Here is a 19637-nt window from a genome sequence, read left to right as displayed (position 1 = left end):
CAGAACATGTTGGTGAAGTTAGGCCCTGTCCTGTTTCTAACATTACCAAGCAACAATTCCCAAAACACTCTTCTCAGTTTATACATCAACAAAGACACAGAAATGGAGACAGAGACATCCTACAACCTCATCTCATAATTAAAAACACCATAACACACAAACAATCTCAATATATACAGAAATATAGCAGCATGTGGCAATCAGACACAGTAGGATCTCACCTGCACACAGATGCTTCTCAGTCAATCACACAATAAGCATCAGACGAAATCTGCTGTAATGCAGCGACCTGCTCCAGTTTATCTGCTGCTGCTGGTGTGTTTAGATCAAGGTCACTTACAGGACACTCCTCCAGAGATGTGGACAAACACATGTCCTGTCCTACATTCACTCTCGGCTCTTAATAAATCACCCACACAAACCCGCGTCAGTCTTACCGTGTCGGTAGAGGCATTGCGCTCCCAGGAAGAGATGCCACCATGAGACGAGCATGGCAGGCGGTTATAGTCGGCTATCCGGGGCACTGCAGTGAATTATACCGAGTACAGTGCCATCTCAGTGCCAGCCTCTGTCTGCAGACAGACCGCTAATGAGGTTACTGTAATCCGCTGCCATCTGCTGTTCCTGCGCGCTAAAGCACACGACGATGTTTGAGACGGGATTAAAACAAACAGAGCAATTACTATATGTTACCCTGGACCACAAAACCAATAGGATCGGACAATATTTGGCCGAGATATAACTATTTGAAAATCTGGAATCTGAGGGCGCAAAAAAAATCTAAATATTGAGTTTAAAGTTCTTAGCAATGCATATTACTAATCAAAAATTAAGTTTTGATATATTCACAGTAGGAAATTTACAAAATATCTTCATGGAACATGATCTTTTCTTAATATCCTAATGATTTTTGGCATAAAAGAAAAATCAATAATTTTGACCCATGCAATGTATTTTTGGCTATTGCTACAAATATACCCCAGCGACTTAAGACTGCATGGTTTTGTGCTCCAGGGTCACATATACAGGTGCATCTCAAAAAAATTGAATATCGTGAAAAAGTTACTTTTTTCTTGTAACTTATTTCAAAAAGTGAAACTTTCATATATATTTTAGATTCATTACATGTAAAGTAAAACATTTCAAGTTTTTTTGTTTTAATTTTGATGATTAGAGCTTACAGCTCAGTCAAAAATCCAAAATTTTGATGCAAAATACTTTAATATTTTGATGAAATCTCAAAATATTAGAATATTTCCTAAAATCAATCAAAAAAGGATTTGCAAAACAGAAAAGTTCAAGTTCTTTAAAGTATGTTGATTTATGCACTCAATACTTGGTCTGGGATCCTTTAGCACAAAAACTCCAGCATCAGTGAGTTGTGGCGTGGAAGCGATCAGCCTGTGGCTCTGCTGAGGCACTATTGAGCCTTCAGCTCGTCTGGATTGTTGGATCGACTGTTTCTCATCTTTCTCTTGAAAATATCCCATAGATTCCATATGGGCTTCAGGTCAGGCATGTTGGCTGGCGAATCGAGCACAGTAATATCATGGTCAGCAAACCACTTGGAAGTGGTTTTGGCACTGTGGGCAGGTGCTAAAGTTCTGCTGGAAAAGGAAATCAGCATCTCCATAAAGATTGTCAGCAGATGGAAGCATAAAGTGCTCCAAAATCTCCTGGTAGATGGCTGCATTGACTTTGGACCTGATAAAACACAATGGACCGACACCAGCAGACGTCACGGCACCCCAAATCATCACTGCCTGTGGAAACTTCACACTGGACTTCAAGCAGCTTGGATTCTGTGCCTCTCCACTCTTCCTCCAGACTCCAGACCTTGATTTCCAAATGAAATGTAACATTTATTTTTATCTGAAAAGAGGACTTTGAACCACTGAGCAACAGTCCAGTTCTTTTTCTCCACAGCCCAGGTAAGATGCTTCTGACGTTGTCTCTGGTTCAGAAGTGGCTTGGTAGCCCTTTTCCTGAAGACGTCTGAGCGTGGTGACTCTTGATGCACTGACTCCAGCTTCAGTTCTCTCCTTGTGAAGCTCTCACAAGTGTTTGAATCGGCTTTGCTTGACTGTATTCTCAAGCTTGTGGTCATCCCTGTTGCTTGTGCACCTTTTCCTACCCAAATTCTTCCTTCCAGTCAACTTTGCATTTAATATGCTTTGATACAGCACTCTGTAAACAGCCACCTTTCAGTAATGACCTTCTGTGACTTACCCTCTTTATGGAGGGCGTCAATGATTGTCTTCTGGATCATTGCCAAGTCAGACGTCTTCCCCATTATTGAGATTTCAAAGAACAAGAGATACCCGGAATTTATACTGTAGGGATGGTCATTTATTCAAACTCAAATGTAAATATTCTAATCTTTTGAGATATTGGATTTTTGACTTTCATGAGCTGTAAGCTCTAATCATCAAAATTAAAACAAAAAAAATGTTTGAAATGTTTTACTTTACATGTAATGAATCTAAAATATATGAAAGTTTAACTTTTTGAAATAAGTTACAAGAAAAAATGAACTTTTTCACAAAATTCAAATTTTTTTATATTTAATATATAAACATAACATATTTTACAGAAATATATACATGCATGTGTGTGTACACATACATATATTATGTAAACAAAAACTTTGATTTTGGATGCAATTAATCGCGATTAATCGTCTGACAGCACGTATATACATATATATGTACCGTGGTGGCCAAAATTATTAGAACACTAGTATTTTTACCAAAAAAATAAATAAAATGTTTTTAAGCTTCTTTTAAATTTCTTGAAGCGTCTTGGAGATGTTGCCACAGTTCTTCTGGATTTAGTCTCAGTTTGTTCTGTTTCTTCATGTCATTCCAGACAGACTGATGATGATCAGATCAGATCTCTGTGTGGAAAATCTCATTGGATTATTACAATTAATGGCAAAATGAATGTTTGGAAATGTAAACTGATATTTCCTACTGACACACTACAGCAAAAGATAGAAATAACTGACGTAAACCCATTTTTTAGCTGCTGAAAATACTAGTGTTCTAATCGTTTTGGCCACCACTGTACATTATAGATATATACAACTATATACAAAACAGTGTTTCTGATGTTAGCCTTAACTACAATATTAACATAATACATGATCAGTGACTTATGACTAGCAATATTTCCTCTTGTGTTAATTAAAAATATTCCAAGTGTGTGTCAATAAATAACTCTGAGAATTATGTCATTTCTGACTCAAAGCTGTAAAATGTTCTTTAATTTAACAGCATTAAATTAATATATTTAGCCTATTAAAAAAACACTACTGACCACCATAATATTTAAAGTAGAAGATATTTCCTGTAAATGTGCGAGACGTCCAGAGGTGTAAAGTATTGGAGTAAATGTAACGAATTACTGTACTTGAGTATCTTTTGGACACTGAGTATCACAGATATCAGCAACTTTTACTCTCTACTTCTCTGTACTCTTTACTCCACTACAGTAGTAATGAGTGTTGCAATTACACATTACATTTTGCATGGCACCTAACTTTTCTGCAGCAGTTTATTTCTGCTACAAAAGACGTGATATTGCCAACTACAGGGCACTGATAGTCCTAGATCTTATGAGTTTTGTTCTTACTTGCCCAAACTTGTCAACAAGGCTACTTTATGTGAATACGAGTTCCTTAGCAAGTAGTTGTGAATCACAGGTGTTTTATATGCGAGGACATGACTGCAGCGGCAATGAGGCCCACTATAGTGTTTTTGAACCATAGTAAAGTGTATTATACTGTATATATTATAGTATTTACAACACTTTGTTAATGAATGCTACAGCATACTGTAGTATTAACTTTAGTGAACTGATAAAACTCTAATACTGTAGTATACTTTAGATTTTACTACAGTAAACTGTAGTGTATTGTAGTATAATATACCCTATAGTTGTAGAAAACTTAGTACAGTATTGGGTAATTTGTTTATATTACTATAGTTGTTATATTACCACAGCAACTATAGAATTACCACAACAAATTAATACAAGTACTTTACTATAGTATAGTTCAAAAACACTATCCTTTTTGAAGGATGTTGTTGCTTTTGCAACTTTGAGGTGCTCGGTTTTAGAAAATAAACGTGATAATTTTCACTGTAATGCAGCTGTCCTTTTACTCAAGATTTGCAGGTACTCTTTACACCTTTGGAGACGTCCAAATTCACTAATAACAAAATACCAGTCTGCAGCATCCATCTGCATTATTTATTTCATACAGCTAAAATAGCTGGCGCTCACTTCTACGTATAAAAAAAAAAAAAAAAAAAAGGAGAGCGGAAATGTTGCACAAAAAGAGATACTCCCTCTACTGGCCATAGACAAACACTGCAGCATTTGCCTAAAATGTTTCTGTAATACCATTTCATTTTACACTGCTGCAGAGATTTCAAATGTTAACACAAAAAACAGTAAATGCACAACCACCAAAAATATGAACTTTGAAGACAAGATCAAATGAAATGACAGAGACCAGTTCTTGTGTATAATATCCAGGTAGCTCTTTATTATACTACTGACAAAACAAATGTCAGAGGTTAAAACCAGACGGCATTCATTCATGTCACAAACCTTTTTATATAGACTATTTAGACATGGATCTCCTCCGTGATAGGGGGGGCGTCTCCCCTTCACCATCATGATCTCAGAGGTGGGCGGGGCTCAGGACAGACTTAAATATAGAAAACAGGAGGTGTGCGGCTGTGTCGAGGGGGAAGTGGGCGATCGCTCGATCTCGCTAGCTGTTTACTCGGTGAGGCCGAGCTTCTTTTTGAGGGACTCGGGCATCTCGGGGGGAGGAGGGCGGGGCAGGCGGAAGTACACCTTCACGGAGTCGTAGATGAACCACTGCAGGGCCGTCAGGGTACCGATCATGATGATACGGGCAACGAGTCCCTTCCACACACCTGAAAAACACAACACACTCAGTTTTTAAAACTGATTGCAAGAGTTGATTTGCAGATTCATTCGGGGCATTTTGACTCTAGGATAGTTTGTCTGCTCGCCAGCTGTTCTGCCCTGGCGTTTTCCCGTGAGGGATCAGGGCAGAGAGGATTCTGGGTAAGCAGGTAGACTGATCTCACACGCCAATGACTCAAGCACCTCCAACTGTACAGCCGTAAAGCTGCCGAGAGCCTCCGGCCCGATCCTGCTGCTCCCAGAGAGAGAAGACAACAGAACCGGAGCGGAGAAACTCCCCAGAGGTGGATCTAAGGAGCGTGTTGTGAAAGAAAGTCTGTAAAGCACAATGAATTGAGATCTTCATAAAATGACAGAAGTCTTACCCTTCGGTCCAAGCTTCTTGAGCACTTGCACGGCTGTGCTTCCCTTCTCTTTGTTCAACACGGACACAACGGAGTCAGCAGGGTGAGACACGATGGCGCAGAACACACCAGCTACAAGACACAAGAAAACATGCATCACAACTCTGATTTAAACAACCCAGATCTGTAAAAGTGAAGTGCTGACAAATGTAAAATAAATGTAAAAAAATAATAATTAAATTTTTTTTAATGTGGTGATATAAATGATTAAATAAATTAATATTATATTAATGATATAGAATCAATAAAATAAATTTAAAAATAATGACAATATAAAATTAATTCTAGAATTAAATAAAATGTAAAACAATATACAATGTAGTAATATAAATCAATATTTGTACAATTATATTAGTCTTAAATCAATATTCTTAATAGTAAATCAAATAAAATATAAAATCATTAACTTAAATTTGACATTAAAATAAGTGATAAGGTTAATATATTATATTAGTAATTATTATTATCGTTACATTAATTTATTATTGTTTAATGTAAATCATTTCATTTTATTGAGTTTATTTTGCATTATTATTATTATTATTATTATAATAAATCATTTATATTACTATGCTGTTTTACATTATTTTTATTATTGATTCTATATTATTATTATAATAAATAAGATTCAATTTAAATAAGCAAAGAATCCTCAGAGATCAGGCTCACCGATGTAACCAGCGACGAAGGTGACGACCAGTTGTTCGCCTTTGGAGCACTCGCTGCGGGGTTTGGGCACCACGTACTTGTAGAGCAACTCAACGGTGCGCTCGAAGCAGGCGAACTTCATCATGGTGTAGGGGATCTGTCTCATCCACAGAGGAACCACACCTTTGTAGAACCTGCCAGAAGATTCACAACACTTCTTAGCACAATTTCAAGAATTAACAGGTCAATATTAACGGCCTATTGGTTCATTTGTAAAGTTTGTCTGCTCGCCAGCTGTTCTGCCCTGGCGTTTTCCCGTGAGGGATCAGGGCAGAGAGGATTCTGGGTAAGCAGGTAGACTGATCTCACACGCCAATGACTCAAGCACCTCCAACTGTACAGCCGTAAAGCTGCCGAGAGCCTCCGGCCCGATCCTGCTGCTCCCAGAGAGAGAGACAACAGAACCGGAGCAGAGAAACTCCCCAGAGGTGGATCTAAGGAGCGTGTTGAGCTCCACATAGGTTTGAAGTGCAGGATACTCACGCCCAGAGTCCTTCCTCGGCGTACATCTTAGGGGCACATTCTCTCAGGGTGTTGGCATAGCCAGGCTGAGTCTGGATACGCACTTTACACGCCTCCATAGGGGCCAGAGCGATATCTGCGAAGAACTCAGCGCTGGCAGAAGCAGCCAGATACAGCGAGGTTCTCCACAAGTATGCATTTTCCTGAGAAGAAAGGAACACATCAGCATCAGAATTCACAAAATTTACAGCTATTTTTCAAACTGTGGAGAAAGGCTGCATGGTATACTGGTTACAAATAAATAACATTTCACATAATTTTATATATAAAATTATAATTTAAGTTAAAATGTAATTTTAAAACATGTTTATAATAATTATATTTGATTACACATTTTATATTAAATTAAGTTAATATAACTTAAAAATAATTATAACATTTAACTATTTACATTTATATGCAACAAACATTATAAATTAATTATATAATGTGTAAACTATAATACATTATATTATTACATTCAAATGAATACATGTAATAAAGTTATTTAAAAATATTATTAGAATATATAAAAATTAATAACGGTATTAATATTTATTAATAATAAATTAATAAAGGTAATGTATAAATAAGTTCATTTATAAATATTTCAATTATGAATTGTATCAATATTCAATAAACATTTATCTTAAATATATAAAATGTTCCATTATAATAATAAAATGCATCCAAATTATTTATATATAAATACTAACAATAATATTTTAAAAATAATGAAGTTACAATAAATTATTATAAAAATAATAAACATATACCCAACAATAACACCTAAAAAGGTAACAATCTGCAACCAAAAATACATTTCTGCAAATTAGTTGCTGTCAGGATGTTACATTGCCAAGTTACCTATTTTTAAACACTATCGATTTAAGCAAAGCTAAAACGTTGGTATAGAGAGGATTTAAAGCATAACATCAGTTGAGCTCACCTCTCCTAGCAGGTCACCGTAGAAAATCTTGAACACCTCGTAGAAGCCAAACTTGCAGAGCCCCTGCATGGAGTATCCGATGAAGGTGGGCGCCCAACCTTTGGCCAACCCACGCATGCCATCCTCTTTGATCGTGATGGAGAATCCTTTGAAGATGCTCTTGTATTTATCAGGATCCACCTAAATGCAGCATTTGGTTATTGCAATGACAGTCAGCAAACAATCACAGAGGAACTTCACCAGGAACCGGCTGGTTATGAAGGAACACGGTTAATGGTTTCACTTCAAAAATGGCATTTACATGCTGGATTCATAAATCAAAAAATAAACCAAATGTTACTAGGATAACATCAGTGGCAGAGTGTCACAAATCAGTTTAAAATAATGGATCATTCAGGAATAATTAATTCACTTCTAAATTCATACTATATTCTTTGTTCCATGAAACGCAAAAGATTAATTTTTATATATTATGTATCATGGAAAAGAGCAGCATGGACATTCTGCATAATATCTCCTTTCGTGTTTCAGTAGGGGTGTAATATAACAAATACAATGCATTTAATATATATATATATATTTAACTTATTTAATTTACATTAATTTAATCTCCTCCATTTTGGCTTATTTTAAAGTATTATGCATCAAACTGAATTGCATTGTATTGTTACACCCCTACGTTTCAGAGAAGAAAATGAGGTTGTAGGAAAAAAAAAACACTTTATTTTCATTAAGCATGAACGCATGAATTATCATGCCTCTGTGCTTCATTATAAATTAACGTCCGATAGGAATTTCTGTTAGCTGATTTGTCAAATCACTTCAAAGGTGTTAGTGACCCTTCGCCACGGATGTCATCTCAATGATGAAGGGGAGGGAGTACAGACCTGGAGACGGCACTTGACCAAGTCGAGGGGCACGACGGCCGTGTGTGTAATACCACAGCTCAAGATGCCCCCGAACCCGCAGAGGGCGTAGTATTTCCCTGAGCCGAACGCGCAGCTATCGCCCGACTCTGTGACGTGAGGGAACACAGGAACACACACACATGCTCATGCATCACAACACGACACTTAACATGCTGATGAGGGGTTGCACTGGGGTCAGCTCACACAGACACACTCAGGTGACTCCGGCTAACACACACACGGACCTGCAATCGGCACTTGACCAGGTCGAGGGGCACCACAGCCGTGTGCGTGGTGCCACAGCTGAGGATTCCTCCGAAGCCACAGAGCATGAAGTATTTCTGTGAGCCGAACTCACAGCTGTCTCCCTCTGAGGAGAAACACGGAATCACGTTCATCCACACACAGTCTGAGATGCTTGCTCGGGGGTTAGTGGAAAACCGCCTCATTGGACTGTAAAGCGTGACTTTTCTCCTGCTATCAGACCAGGCGCCATGAGTTTGTCAGAGGTTTTTAATACATTAGATGCAACGGACTTCAAATATGATCATCAGGAACCCCCGTCCTAATATTTAAAAGGCAGACACTATTTATTTTAATCCAAAAAATAAAAATAAAATTGTAAGTGTAAAATATTGCATAGAAATATTATTGAAATGATACAAAACTTTAATTTTAAAATAGATGATAAATTTTAATAATGATTGCATATAAACAAACAATTAAAATTCAGTTCAGCCTATATTTAATCAGCAATTAACTGATTATTTTTATTTTAGAAATATACAGAATATACACTACATTGTTACACATCTTAAAATATTTCGATTTTAAAATTCGAGACCTTTATTATAAATGCGTTAAATATCAATATTGATATGACTTACTCATATCAATATTGATATGACCTACTCATATTTAGACTGAAGTGATTTGTTATTGTCAGCTATTATTATTAGATGACTATTACGGATTCATTTTGAAGAATTAAGCTACTTTTTAAAAAAATGTTTATTTTCATAATTCATTATAAATTTGGACAATACATTATTCTCACAATTACTTTCACTACAGCATTGTAAGATGCATTTAAAATCCATTTGTATTATTTAAAATGTAAAATGTGTATCCTATTAATTTAGTTAAATACACACTTTACTATTAGTTATTTACTCATTTACAGTTTTAACTGACACTACTTTGACAATAAACCCAGATAACCTACAAACTCATTCTGTTTATGGGCGACCTTCATTCATTCTGGTAAACAGATAAAACGATTAAGCGCACCAATTAAAGCGTTTCTACTAAAACTACATCTCCATACAATTACACAACCCCATAAGGGAGAAGCACTGATAAAACATGCAAAATCTATTAAAATTTACGATTAGATGTTGGGCAAGACACCGGACGATACACGATACCGGACCTGGACGCGTTCCTCAATCTGAGGGCCAATCAGAACGCGCCTTGTTGAGAGCTGGACGCGTTCTTGCGCCAGAGAGCCAATCAGATCGCGTCTCATTGAGAATAGCGGTACACACGCAGGTCATGTGCAGAATAGGACGCTTTAAATAAAGAACATCATGTCCCCTGACCGGCTCAATAACATTTTAACAAATTTGACACTTTTACTTACATCTGATGTGTTAAAATGTTAAAACGTCTCCTTAAACGTTTGCAACGCGTCCTCGGACTTTGTCCTTCACTGCCCTCCATGAACGCATCAAGGCCAGAAACTCACAGCAGCAAATTCAGCACACTAAACGACTAATTAATGCAAAAATGCACAATCTATAAATACGATAAATGCGGGAACTGGCAGGACTAAAGGGAACTTCCTAATAATCTAAACTACAGCTTGAGAGGCTCTAACGTTAATGCTAGTTAGCATAATGCTAACTAGTATTCTAACCTTTTATTCACTGTTCATATGGTGTAATTTCCCATCCTGAGCGCCGAGTCATCCACTTCAAGCATTAATAGAGCAATAAACGGAAAAAATGTGATGAGTTAGGGTGTCTTTCTTAACTCTATCCGTCTTTACCCATTAAAACTGCATTTAAAGCATGTAAATGAGGTGTTTTTTGGTCTCCTACCTATAGATATGTATGGTCTATGGTCTCAATCTACGGTCTTACCGGCTACCGCGGCGGCTGCGAGCCTGCGCTTCTGTACGGGAGTGTGTTTCTCCGGTTCATCGACTTTCTGCAGCGTGAACAACGGGGCGCTGAAGGGGTTTGCCCGGGCCAGCTGGGTCAGCGTGGTCGGATACATGTCTGGTGGTAGACCTGAATGAAAAATCAACACCGGTTAGGCACTGAACACATTTACAAACTGCGTGTTTTACACACGTCAAATAAAACAGCCGTTTGTCCTCTATCTCTCTCTTTCATTATGTGGGTCTGTGGAGAGGTCAGCGGCCCGGCGCTCTTGAGTGAGACGCTGCAATAAAAATACCACTAACGCAAACGTTTTACACGTTCAAAGGCCTCCGTGTGAAGAAACTGTGAAAGGACGCTTCAATCTGTGCATGAAGACCAAGAAAAAGGTTGTGGTAGGTTGGCGAAACTCTTACTTTAGTGAAGTTGTCGCAAAATGGCGCCTCCGTTCTCTCCTCTACCGGCTGCGCATTGAGACCGAGCGATGTGCGCGAGCGCCCCGAGGCTCAACCGGATAAAGGAAGCGGCTGCGTCACTGCAGGCCCCGCCCACCTCATTACGAATCCTACTATGGCGAAGTTTTGGATCATGAATATTAATATAAACGGCGATTTTTTTTCTTTGTTTTATTTATTCGTTCAAAAAAAAAAAAAACTTTTTCAGCGCAGAGGAGGTACATAGTGATATTATGAACAGTGCCAGTGATTAAATAAAATAATATTACATTACTTTCAGTTTCTTCGGTTATTTTTTTAGATTTGCTAATGAGATTAATTTATTTTTTAAATGTGAGATATTGTGTTAAAAATTTTCCTTTTTCTAAGAATTTTTTTTACATATCAAATACAGTAGTCCTGCCAATCCATCCAAATGTTCATGCTACATAATTTTCTAAATTAATTTTCAGACTGGGTGCAATTGATATAACGATAAGATTAAATAAGAAAAAGTCTTTTACAAGTCATATATATATACACTAAATTTAAGTTACACATACATAGCAAAAACAGAATTTTCAGTTCAATTCAAGTTTATTTGTATAGTGCTTTTTACGACACAAATCGCTGCAAAGCAGCTTTACAGGAAATTAAGTTTCTACAATATATTTATATATTGTAGAAACTTAATATATTTAACTTATGGCAAAATTTGGTCTGAGGGTTGGCATCATCTCTTCTCAGGTGTTTGGTCATCTCAGATCATTTAAGGGTTGGATCCAGACTGACGCTTCTGTAATCCCTAGTTACCACGAGATGTTAAAAATGGCAAATAGAGACATAATTAGCGTAGCTGCTGTTCCATTCAAGCAAAAATGATTTGTTCAACCCAAGCTAAATAATAATGTGCGTTTGATCAGATATAAATGCAGTACAAGATTATAAAATGCATTATGTGAATGCTTGGCAAAAGAGATGTGTCTTTAATCTAGATTTAAACAGAGAGAGTGTGTCTGAACCCCGAACGTTATCAGGAAGGCTATTCCAGAGTTTGGGTGCCTCTGTGAAAAAGCTCTACCACCTTTAGTGGACTTTTCTATCCTAGGTACTACCAAAAGTCCAGAGTTTGCGACCTAAGGGATTGTAGCGTGGTAGAAGACTAGTTAGGTACACAGGAGATAAACCATTTAGGGCCTTATAGGCAAGTAATAATATTTTGTAACTTAATAGGGAGCCAGTGCAGAGACTGTAAAATATGATCATATTTTCTTGACCTGATAAGGACTCTAGCCACTGCATTTTGGACTATCTGTAGCTTGTTTATTGAAGATGCAGGACAACCAGCTAGCAGTGCATTATATATATATATAGTCCAGTCTAGAGGTCATGAATGCATGAACTAGCTTTTCTGCATCAGAAACAGGTAACATGATGTTTCGTAGCTTGGCAATGTTTCTAAGATAGAAGAATGCTGTTTTTGTAACATTGGGAATATGATTGAAATATGAAGTTGCTGTCTAATATAACACTCAGATTTTTGACTGTAGAGGAAGTACCAGTACATCCCTTTAGTTGCAAATTGTAATCCAAGAGATTCTGTGTACTGTTTTTGGGTCCAATAAGTAATATCTCTGTCTTATCTGAATTGAATAGGAGAAAATGATTGGTTATTCAATCTTTTACATTTTTAGCACACTCTGTTAGCTTAGATAATTTAGAAGTTTCATCTGGTCTTGTTGAGATATATAGCTGAGTATCATCAGCATAACAATGGAAACTAATCCGTATTTTCTAATAATATTACCAAGGGGCAACATGTATATTGAAAATAGCAGAGGGCCTAGGACAGATCCTTGTGGTACTCCATACTTTACTGGTGATAAAACCAAACCAGAACCAAAGCATGCACATCGACGGCACAAAATGCTCTAAATTGGGTGCTAATCAAAGAAAATAAAGAAAAGCAAACAAAAGTTGGCACAACATAGGCTTCAAAAATGCAAAACAATTTAACATTGGACTTCACACAAGGTAACGTTTCGAGTTAACAGGCCTGACGAAGAGCCTGTTAGCTCGGAACGTTACCTTGTATGAAGACCAGTATTTTTTTTTTTAAGTTACACATACATAAAATGGTCTGCCAAACCAAATAAATTATTTTAAACCAAAACATTTTTTTTTCTTTCTATTATTACACTCTATCTCCTTTTTAGTTATTAATATTGATATGATAAAAGACCAAAAATTACAGATCAGTTAAGATGTTGTATCTCAGCCCATCCAACTGGGTAACGTCACATTGCGTAATTAATATTCATGAGCTAAGCCTTCGCCATAGTAGAACTTGCTTGTCCAGTCAGGACAAAAATGAGGGGCGGGGCTTTTCCGGAGTGCATTGCGCAAGAGATTCCATGCAACTCAAAGTCACCGTCTGCTGTCTTTGTAGATTGAGCCATATTTATGTGCATTAATATTATAAGCAGCTAATTGTTGCTAAATATGCTGAGTATATGTATATCTGAACAGGACTGATTATATGGTTTCCAAGCTCCAATGTGCAATGGTGTGCCTGAAGGTCAAACCTCAAGAGTAAAAATGACAGGAAACATTCCTGGGTAAATTTGCTGGAATGTGTATGTGAGTGTGTCACTAAACTGACCTTGCTGTAAATAAACTACAAGGAAGGGTCACCTCTGCGATTTCAATGGTCTTCTTTTATTTCACACAAGAATTGTACTGAATCAAAGATAAATAATTCACTCCGTATGACCAGTTTTCCACAATTAGCTGCCTAAATACAAAGTGCAAATTGGACTTTTATACCATTCACTGCCTTTGACACAGCAGGACAAAACTAAGATGGTAGTTAGTGGTTAGTGGACTCGGTATATCTACATTTTAAGTAACTCACTGCGTTTTAAAAAATGTTTTTAATTTTAGAGAAGACATTAGAAAAATATTGCAGTTAAAAAGTAATTAAACAGAGTAGCAAAATACAAAAAAGAAACCCCTGCAAATGAATTTGTCTGTCACAAATGTATTTCTCTGAATGAAATGAAGATATACTTAGTAAAGACCAGGTTTGTTTTCAAAAATCACAGCACAGAAATGAATTCATAGTTTAGTCAGACGAATGCCAGTGTTTGAGCAATAACAGACGGTCTGATTACAGTCAATAACAGGCAAGTGTCGGTGGACTCGATTCTCATTATGGGTTTTAAAATCAACTATAATGCCACATCACATTATGAAAACATCACAGAAACATTTAACAAGCCGCCATAATCTATTAAAAAGAAAAAGAAAAAGCAACAGACTGCCTCTCACCAGAAGTGAAGCGTTACTTACTACATGAGACTTTCATAAGATCACATTTTCTTTCAAGCTCTGGATAGAAAAATAAATATTGATCAATATGTCTAGTACTACAACCAAACATTATCTGAGGTGGTAGTTCAGTAGTTTGAAAATTTCAATGCTACAAATCATTAAAATCAAATGCTACTGGGTCAATCTCACGAAAACCGTCAAGAATACGCAAAAGTCGTATTTCACCACAAAATCAACATTACTTCTTAATTATTTTAAATACTTTAAATTAAGCACTCAATTCTCATTACTGCAATGCAAAAAATAACAATATATTTAAGTGTAAATTAAGTGTACACTGTGACTTAACTGAATTATTAATATGCCTATTTAAAAAAAAAAAAAATTATATATAGTGCGGACACATCATTTAAAAACTCAGATTGCTATAATTTTTGTGCATAACAGTCATTTTCCCCCATTACAGTAATGCAAATGCATTTTTTTTTTTTACGGTACAGTAATTAGGTTTTGCATTATGGTAATTACAATGCTATTTTTTGCATTATATTAATTACAATAATGAGACTTTTTGCATTGTGGTAATGAGATTTTTTTTTTTTTTTGCATTACGGTAATTTTTTGTATTATGTTAATCACAATGAGATTTTTCACATTATGGTAAAGAGAATAAAAAAAAAAAATTAATGGTGAAACATGATCCACATATTTTTTTGTGAGATTCACCGTATTATGCTAGAACAATTTTCTCACTCTAGTCTCATTAGTGACGCTTCATAAAGTCAGATTCAGTCGTGCTAAAATAAAAACTTCACTGTGATTATTCAGGAAAACTTTTCAACTATCAAATAAACCATTTTTGCAAACATTCAGCTTCAGGCTTTTCCTTCTATCCACGATGTGTGTGAACCCAAATTGTGCTTGTGTTGGCAGTGTCTTGGCACGTAACCTCTCGTTGTGATGCCACTGAGCAGAGAATGATTCACTATTAGCCAGTCACTATTACTCTTCTCTACGTCATCTCGAATGCTACAAAACCATAAAATCACAAAGCAAGATCAAAACACACGATGCACACAGAGTTAAAGACTACTTGAAACACGAGTCTATTCAGATGTGACTGCTAGGTCAAACTGCAATAACCAGAATCCTTCCCTCCCCCTCCCCCCCCCCGACCCCGAACCCTGCCGACGCGTCGCTCCGTAAAGCACTAGAAAATCAGTCTGACAGTAGATGCATGCTGAAGCTGGTTAACGGACCGGGCCGCTCATTTGCCGTCGCCGCCCTCGGCTGGGCTTTCCCAGCTGATGTAATTGACAATGGGCGTGATGACATTGTCCTGGACATAGAGCTGGCAGGCGTTGATCTGATCAGTGGTGACGTTCAGGAAGGCGTAATACAGAGAAGCAGCCAGTGTGATGAACACCAGAAGCTTCAACCAGAAAGCCAACCAGCTTCGGGGTCTGGGATGGACGGCCGGCGCTGCGGTGCGCACGTCTGTGAAGGAGGATTTGGTCACTGTGTAAGTGTTCTGTTGCTGGAGGGTCTCCTCGGACCAGAGGTTCAGCGGCTTCACCGGACGGCCAGCTGCACCGTGGATTGGCTTCCGACATGTGGCCCTGTTCAGATATACAATGTTATTATAGAGTTTGATTAAAAAACTGATAACACAGCCCTGCAACTTGCAAAAAGACCTAATATTAACTAATTTTATGAAGGTGAGTTCAGTAGTAGTATATTTTTATTTAATGCCATGTTGGCATCTTAGGCCATTTTCACAGCAAAAACAATAAAAAAAAATACAAGTATATCAAATACAATAAAAACCAGCAAACAAACACAAGTTACATTACATGAGATTTTTTATGTTAACATATGATAAAAATTCTAAATCTTTTTCTGGCAAAATTATACTAAACTCTAAGTGAGTTCACTTCATAAAAAGAGATTTCTACATACATTAAAAGCAGGACAGTATAAAATATGTTTGGCAGAAAGGGGAATCTTGCAGAACATGCATTGAGTAGAGTCTTCACCTTTAAGCAAAAATGCATGAGTCAAGTCTTGTATGAACTATGCGACATCTGGTAAATATTACTTGATCAAATCTAGTTAAAAATCTGTTTGAAATTTCCAGATGTATTTCATGCAATTTATTATTTGTACATGTATCCCACTCTTCTTGCCACTTATTTAATATATAACGATTAATAATAGGTCTGATCTCAAAGGGAGGAATTTGACTGAAGGCCAGTTCAAAAATATAAACTAAAACATTCCAACATGTAGTTTTTTTTTTTTTTATAAATAATGAATATTTTTGAGATTACATAGCTTTGATGCACTTAATAAAACTAGATTAGCAGTCAAATTTTTTGTTTTCATGACAAAAAGTATTCAAAATTATATATATAATTATATCAAAATATATTTATGTATGTTATTTAACTTACAGCCTGCAAAAATATAATTAAATTAGGCCTAAAATAAATTCACGTGTGTAAAAACAGATAGTTGTGATCTGGCTCATTTCTGGAATCATTTTTTGATTGTGTGGCAGTTTTTCTGCTGATTAAGGGAGCACACAGGGCATTTTCACCTTATGAATGGTTGTCAAAAAACAAAAATGCAATGAAATGCATCATATTTTGTGAGAAAATGTGATGATCTTGAACAAAACAGGCACTATTTTTGAATCAGTGCCCCAGAATGAGTAAGAAAAAAGTATTTGATTCCATTCAGCAAATATGTGACAGGTCATATTTGCAATAATGCAAACAGCATCTTCATACTAACATTATTCCGGTTGGTGTGGAAGGTTCATTGGGGAAGATTTCCTTTAAAATATCTCCTCTGTCCACAGATGTTTCCTCAGTGACTGTTGCCGTCTCCTCCACCTGCTGCTGAATAGAAGAAAACTCAACTACTACAGAGCACAACAGATGAGACTGAGCAGCATAAGTTAAGACTCTACTATGATCTTTTTAATATGCATGTTCACTGTGTTCTTTACTTTAGTGCGCTGTCTGCTGCTGGTCCTGGTGGTGACCGGAGTCTTTCCTCTGCTCCGGACCTGCTTAGTCACAACTGGAACCGGCTCTGGTACAGGATCAACTTCTGCCAATCAAATACAAAGCAAAACTGATTAAACAGAGACCTAACATGACCATAAATATTTAACTTTAAGGAATTATTTGAGTTCTTGTGCAATGTCTGGAGGACTAAATTCTTTTTAATCTTAAGCAACTTTGATTGCCACAATTAAATGTTTACATTTGATGAAGAAAATGTGCTTGTCTGGATGTCTTGGATCACATCTAAAGTCTGATAGCTTAGTAAAAGTATGACACACCTCTCTTCAAAAAGATGCAACATTTGAGGAGGTCGACAGTTGACTTTAGTGAACACTACTAACTTAATAACAAAGGATGAAGTTGATCTACTTGAAAGTGTATGAGCTGATATACTTTGAAGTGCACATGAAAAACGACTCAATATTAATTCCTGCTCTACCAAGAGCAAGTATAATACATAATATTTAAATGTTTGGTGTTAAAATGTAGAAATAAATCAATAACAAAACTTCTCTTGGTGAAATAATAATATTACAATAACTATTAATAATAATGAGATAATATACAGTATTTTTATCATCTGAAACATCCTGTGTTTTATATTCCAAACCGACCTATATAATGCATTTATTTCCAAGCACGCAAAGGCAAACAAATATGTGCCAATGCCGGTTCCAGTTTCACTTTCAGTTCTAACAGATTTGTTTAAAGGATTGGCATTTATAATAGCTTAAATGTGACCCTGGACCACAAAACCAGTCATAAGGGTCAATTTTTAAAAAAATTGAGATTCATATATCACATAAAAGTTGAATAAATAAGTTTTCCGTTGATGTATGGTTTGTTAGGATATGACAATATTTGGCTGAGATACAACTATTTGAAAATCTGGAATCTGAGGGTGCAAAAAAATCTAAATATTGACAAAATCACCTTTAAAGTTGTCCAAATTAAGTTCTTAGAAATGCATATTACTGATTAAAAATTAAGTTTTAATATATTTACGGTAGCAGATTTACTAAATATCTTCATGGAACATGACCTTTACTTAATATCCTAATGATTTTTGGCATAAAAAAAAAAGGATAATTTTGACCCATACAACGTATTGTTGGCTATTGCTACAAATATACTTGTGCTACTTATGACTGCTTTTGTGGTCCAGGGTCACAAATGTTGTTTATAATGATTGTCACTATAATGTTTGTAGTGTTCATAATGTTTGCAAATGTTTCATTTACAAATATTCTACATTATTTGTAAATGCAATAGTAAAATTTAACTTAACTGTGTTTTTTTTTTCTCTCTCAACAATGTGATTTTGACCCCGTGCGACTTTTTACTCAGGCACGACTTGTTTTCAGGAAAATGCGGTACTTAGTGCAAATGCACAAAAGCTTATTTCAGTACTGAACATCCCTATTTTACCTTCTTCTTTGTCGCTGTACTGATCTTCGGCTGAATGCGTGTTGCCGTTCTGGTTTCCATCTGCTTTGATGGTGACAGCCTCCGGGATGGTGGTCTCGGGTTCAGGCAGGCTGCTCTCCATAGGTGGGTGCTCCAGGAGCTGCTGAAGCTTCTTCTCGTACACCTTACGTGTAGAGGCTGTGATGCATACACAAACAATACAATGCAAACCTTCACAAATCTACAGACGTAGGACATTCATAGAGGGCAATCAATATTCACAAACACAATTTGACTGTAAAAAACTGTGATACTCACCAACAATTGGTCCTGAATGGACTCCATACTTCATAAGCTGAAGCTTCAACTCTTCATCAGTCAAACCAGAGATGTCATTCTCCTCTGGCCGAACTCTGTCTGTCTTTCTTGTGGCTTTCTGAAGATTAAGGGATTATGAAAAGGAAAATGCATGTAATTATTTACATTTTCCTCCATTTTTGCCTACTAAGAAAATCACAGAAGAGCTTCTCTGTGTATAAAATGTAAAAGTGTTTACATGTAAAATATCTTATTTTCAAATTACAGTCAGAATAAATAAAAAAAAAAATCAGAATAAACATCATTAACTATTATTTTACATAAAGTGAATGTTTAGAAATCATGTTTTATTGTGTTAAGGTCATTGCACACTGAGTCCAAAATTTTCGCATGTTAAAAAATAAACACGACCTCACGTTGTGTTAATCACGTTTACACACTGCCTCCAAAACTTTCGTCCGTCATAAAAAA

The 19637-nt window shown here is 36.4% G+C and overlaps 3 protein-coding genes and 2 non-coding genes across 8 annotated transcripts in view; all 5 read right to left on the bottom strand.

The window, feature by feature from the left end:
• The window catches only part of ldhbb (lactate dehydrogenase Bb), a 9946-nt gene extending 9615 nt beyond the window's left edge, over nucleotides 1-331 (bottom strand). The window contains exon 1 of the mRNA XM_058767633.1: nucleotides 222-331. The gene's annotated coding sequence lies outside the window, so the exon portion shown is untranslated. The remainder of the gene's footprint in view (nucleotides 1-221) is intronic.
• Nucleotides 332-4532: 4201 nt separating this feature from the next.
• On the bottom strand, nucleotides 4533-11154 carry slc25a3b (solute carrier family 25 member 3b). Of its 2 annotated transcripts, none has more exons than XM_058767987.1 (8): nucleotides 11017-11154; nucleotides 10580-10729; nucleotides 8681-8805; nucleotides 7528-7707; nucleotides 6561-6742; nucleotides 6039-6211; nucleotides 5331-5441; nucleotides 4533-4952 (listed from the first exon to the last, which is right to left on the bottom strand). In XM_058767987.1, the coding sequence occupies exons 2-8, from the start codon at nucleotides 10713-10715 to the stop codon at nucleotides 4792-4794; spliced, it is 1068 nt and encodes a 355-aa protein (XP_058623970.1). In that variant the 5' UTR covers nucleotides 10716-10729; nucleotides 11017-11154; the 3' UTR covers nucleotides 4533-4791. The 2 variants fall into 2 exon arrangements, with proteins under 2 accessions (XP_058623970.1, XP_058623969.1); XM_058767986.1 differs by lacking the exon at nucleotides 8681-8805 and adding an exon at nucleotides 8415-8542.
• LOC131535003 (small nucleolar RNA SNORA53) lies at nucleotides 5039-5269 on the bottom strand. Its single transcript, XR_009269480.1, has one exon. It is a non-coding gene; the product is annotated as a small nucleolar RNA SNORA53 (small nucleolar RNA).
• LOC131535004 (small nucleolar RNA SNORA53) lies at nucleotides 6296-6525 on the bottom strand. Its single transcript, XR_009269481.1, has one exon. It is a non-coding gene; the product is annotated as a small nucleolar RNA SNORA53 (small nucleolar RNA).
• Nucleotides 11155-15542: 4388 nt separating the features above from the next.
• Nucleotides 15543-19637, bottom strand: part of tmpob (thymopoietin b) — a 29885-nt gene continuing 25790 nt past the window's right edge. For 2 of the 3 annotated variants that reach the window (XM_058767530.1, XM_058767529.1), the window contains exons 3-7: nucleotides 19167-19284; nucleotides 18870-19046; nucleotides 17381-17484; nucleotides 17164-17270; nucleotides 15543-15986 (exon numbers count right to left, since the gene is read on the bottom strand). In XM_058767530.1, the coding sequence (XP_058623513.1) occupies nucleotides 15635-15986; nucleotides 17164-17270; nucleotides 17381-17484; nucleotides 18870-19046; nucleotides 19167-19284 (858 nt within the window). In that variant the 3' untranslated portion in view covers nucleotides 15543-15634. The remainder of the gene's footprint in view (nucleotides 15987-17163; nucleotides 17271-17380; nucleotides 17485-18869; nucleotides 19047-19166; nucleotides 19285-19637) is intronic. The other variant, XM_058767531.1, reaches the window with a different exon arrangement.

This window comes from Onychostoma macrolepis, chromosome 25, assembly GCF_012432095.1.
Source record: "Onychostoma macrolepis isolate SWU-2019 chromosome 25, ASM1243209v1, whole genome shotgun sequence".
NCBI classification, from domain to species: domain Eukaryota; kingdom Metazoa; phylum Chordata; class Actinopteri; order Cypriniformes; family Cyprinidae; genus Onychostoma; species Onychostoma macrolepis.
The sequence above is the reverse complement of the archived record's forward strand: the minus strand, read 5'-3'. Positions and strand labels throughout refer to the sequence as shown.

What these genes read in the sequence shown, in the direction of transcription:
- slc25a3b (XM_058767986.1), bottom strand. Translation starts at nt 10,715, where the DNA reads ATGTATCCGACCACGCTGACCCAGCTGGCCCGGGCAAACCCCTTCAGC. An exon ending in ACGGTGACCTGCTAGGAGAG is followed by an intron (nt 6,743 to 7,527) that starts GTGAGCTCAACT and finishes CTTTCTTCTCAG; the next exon opens with GAAAATGCATACTTGTGGAG. An exon ending in GCCGAGGAAGGACTCTGGGC is followed by an intron (nt 6,212 to 6,560) that starts GTGAGTATCCTG and finishes ATCTTCTGGCAG; the next exon opens with GTTCTACAAAGGTGTGGTTC.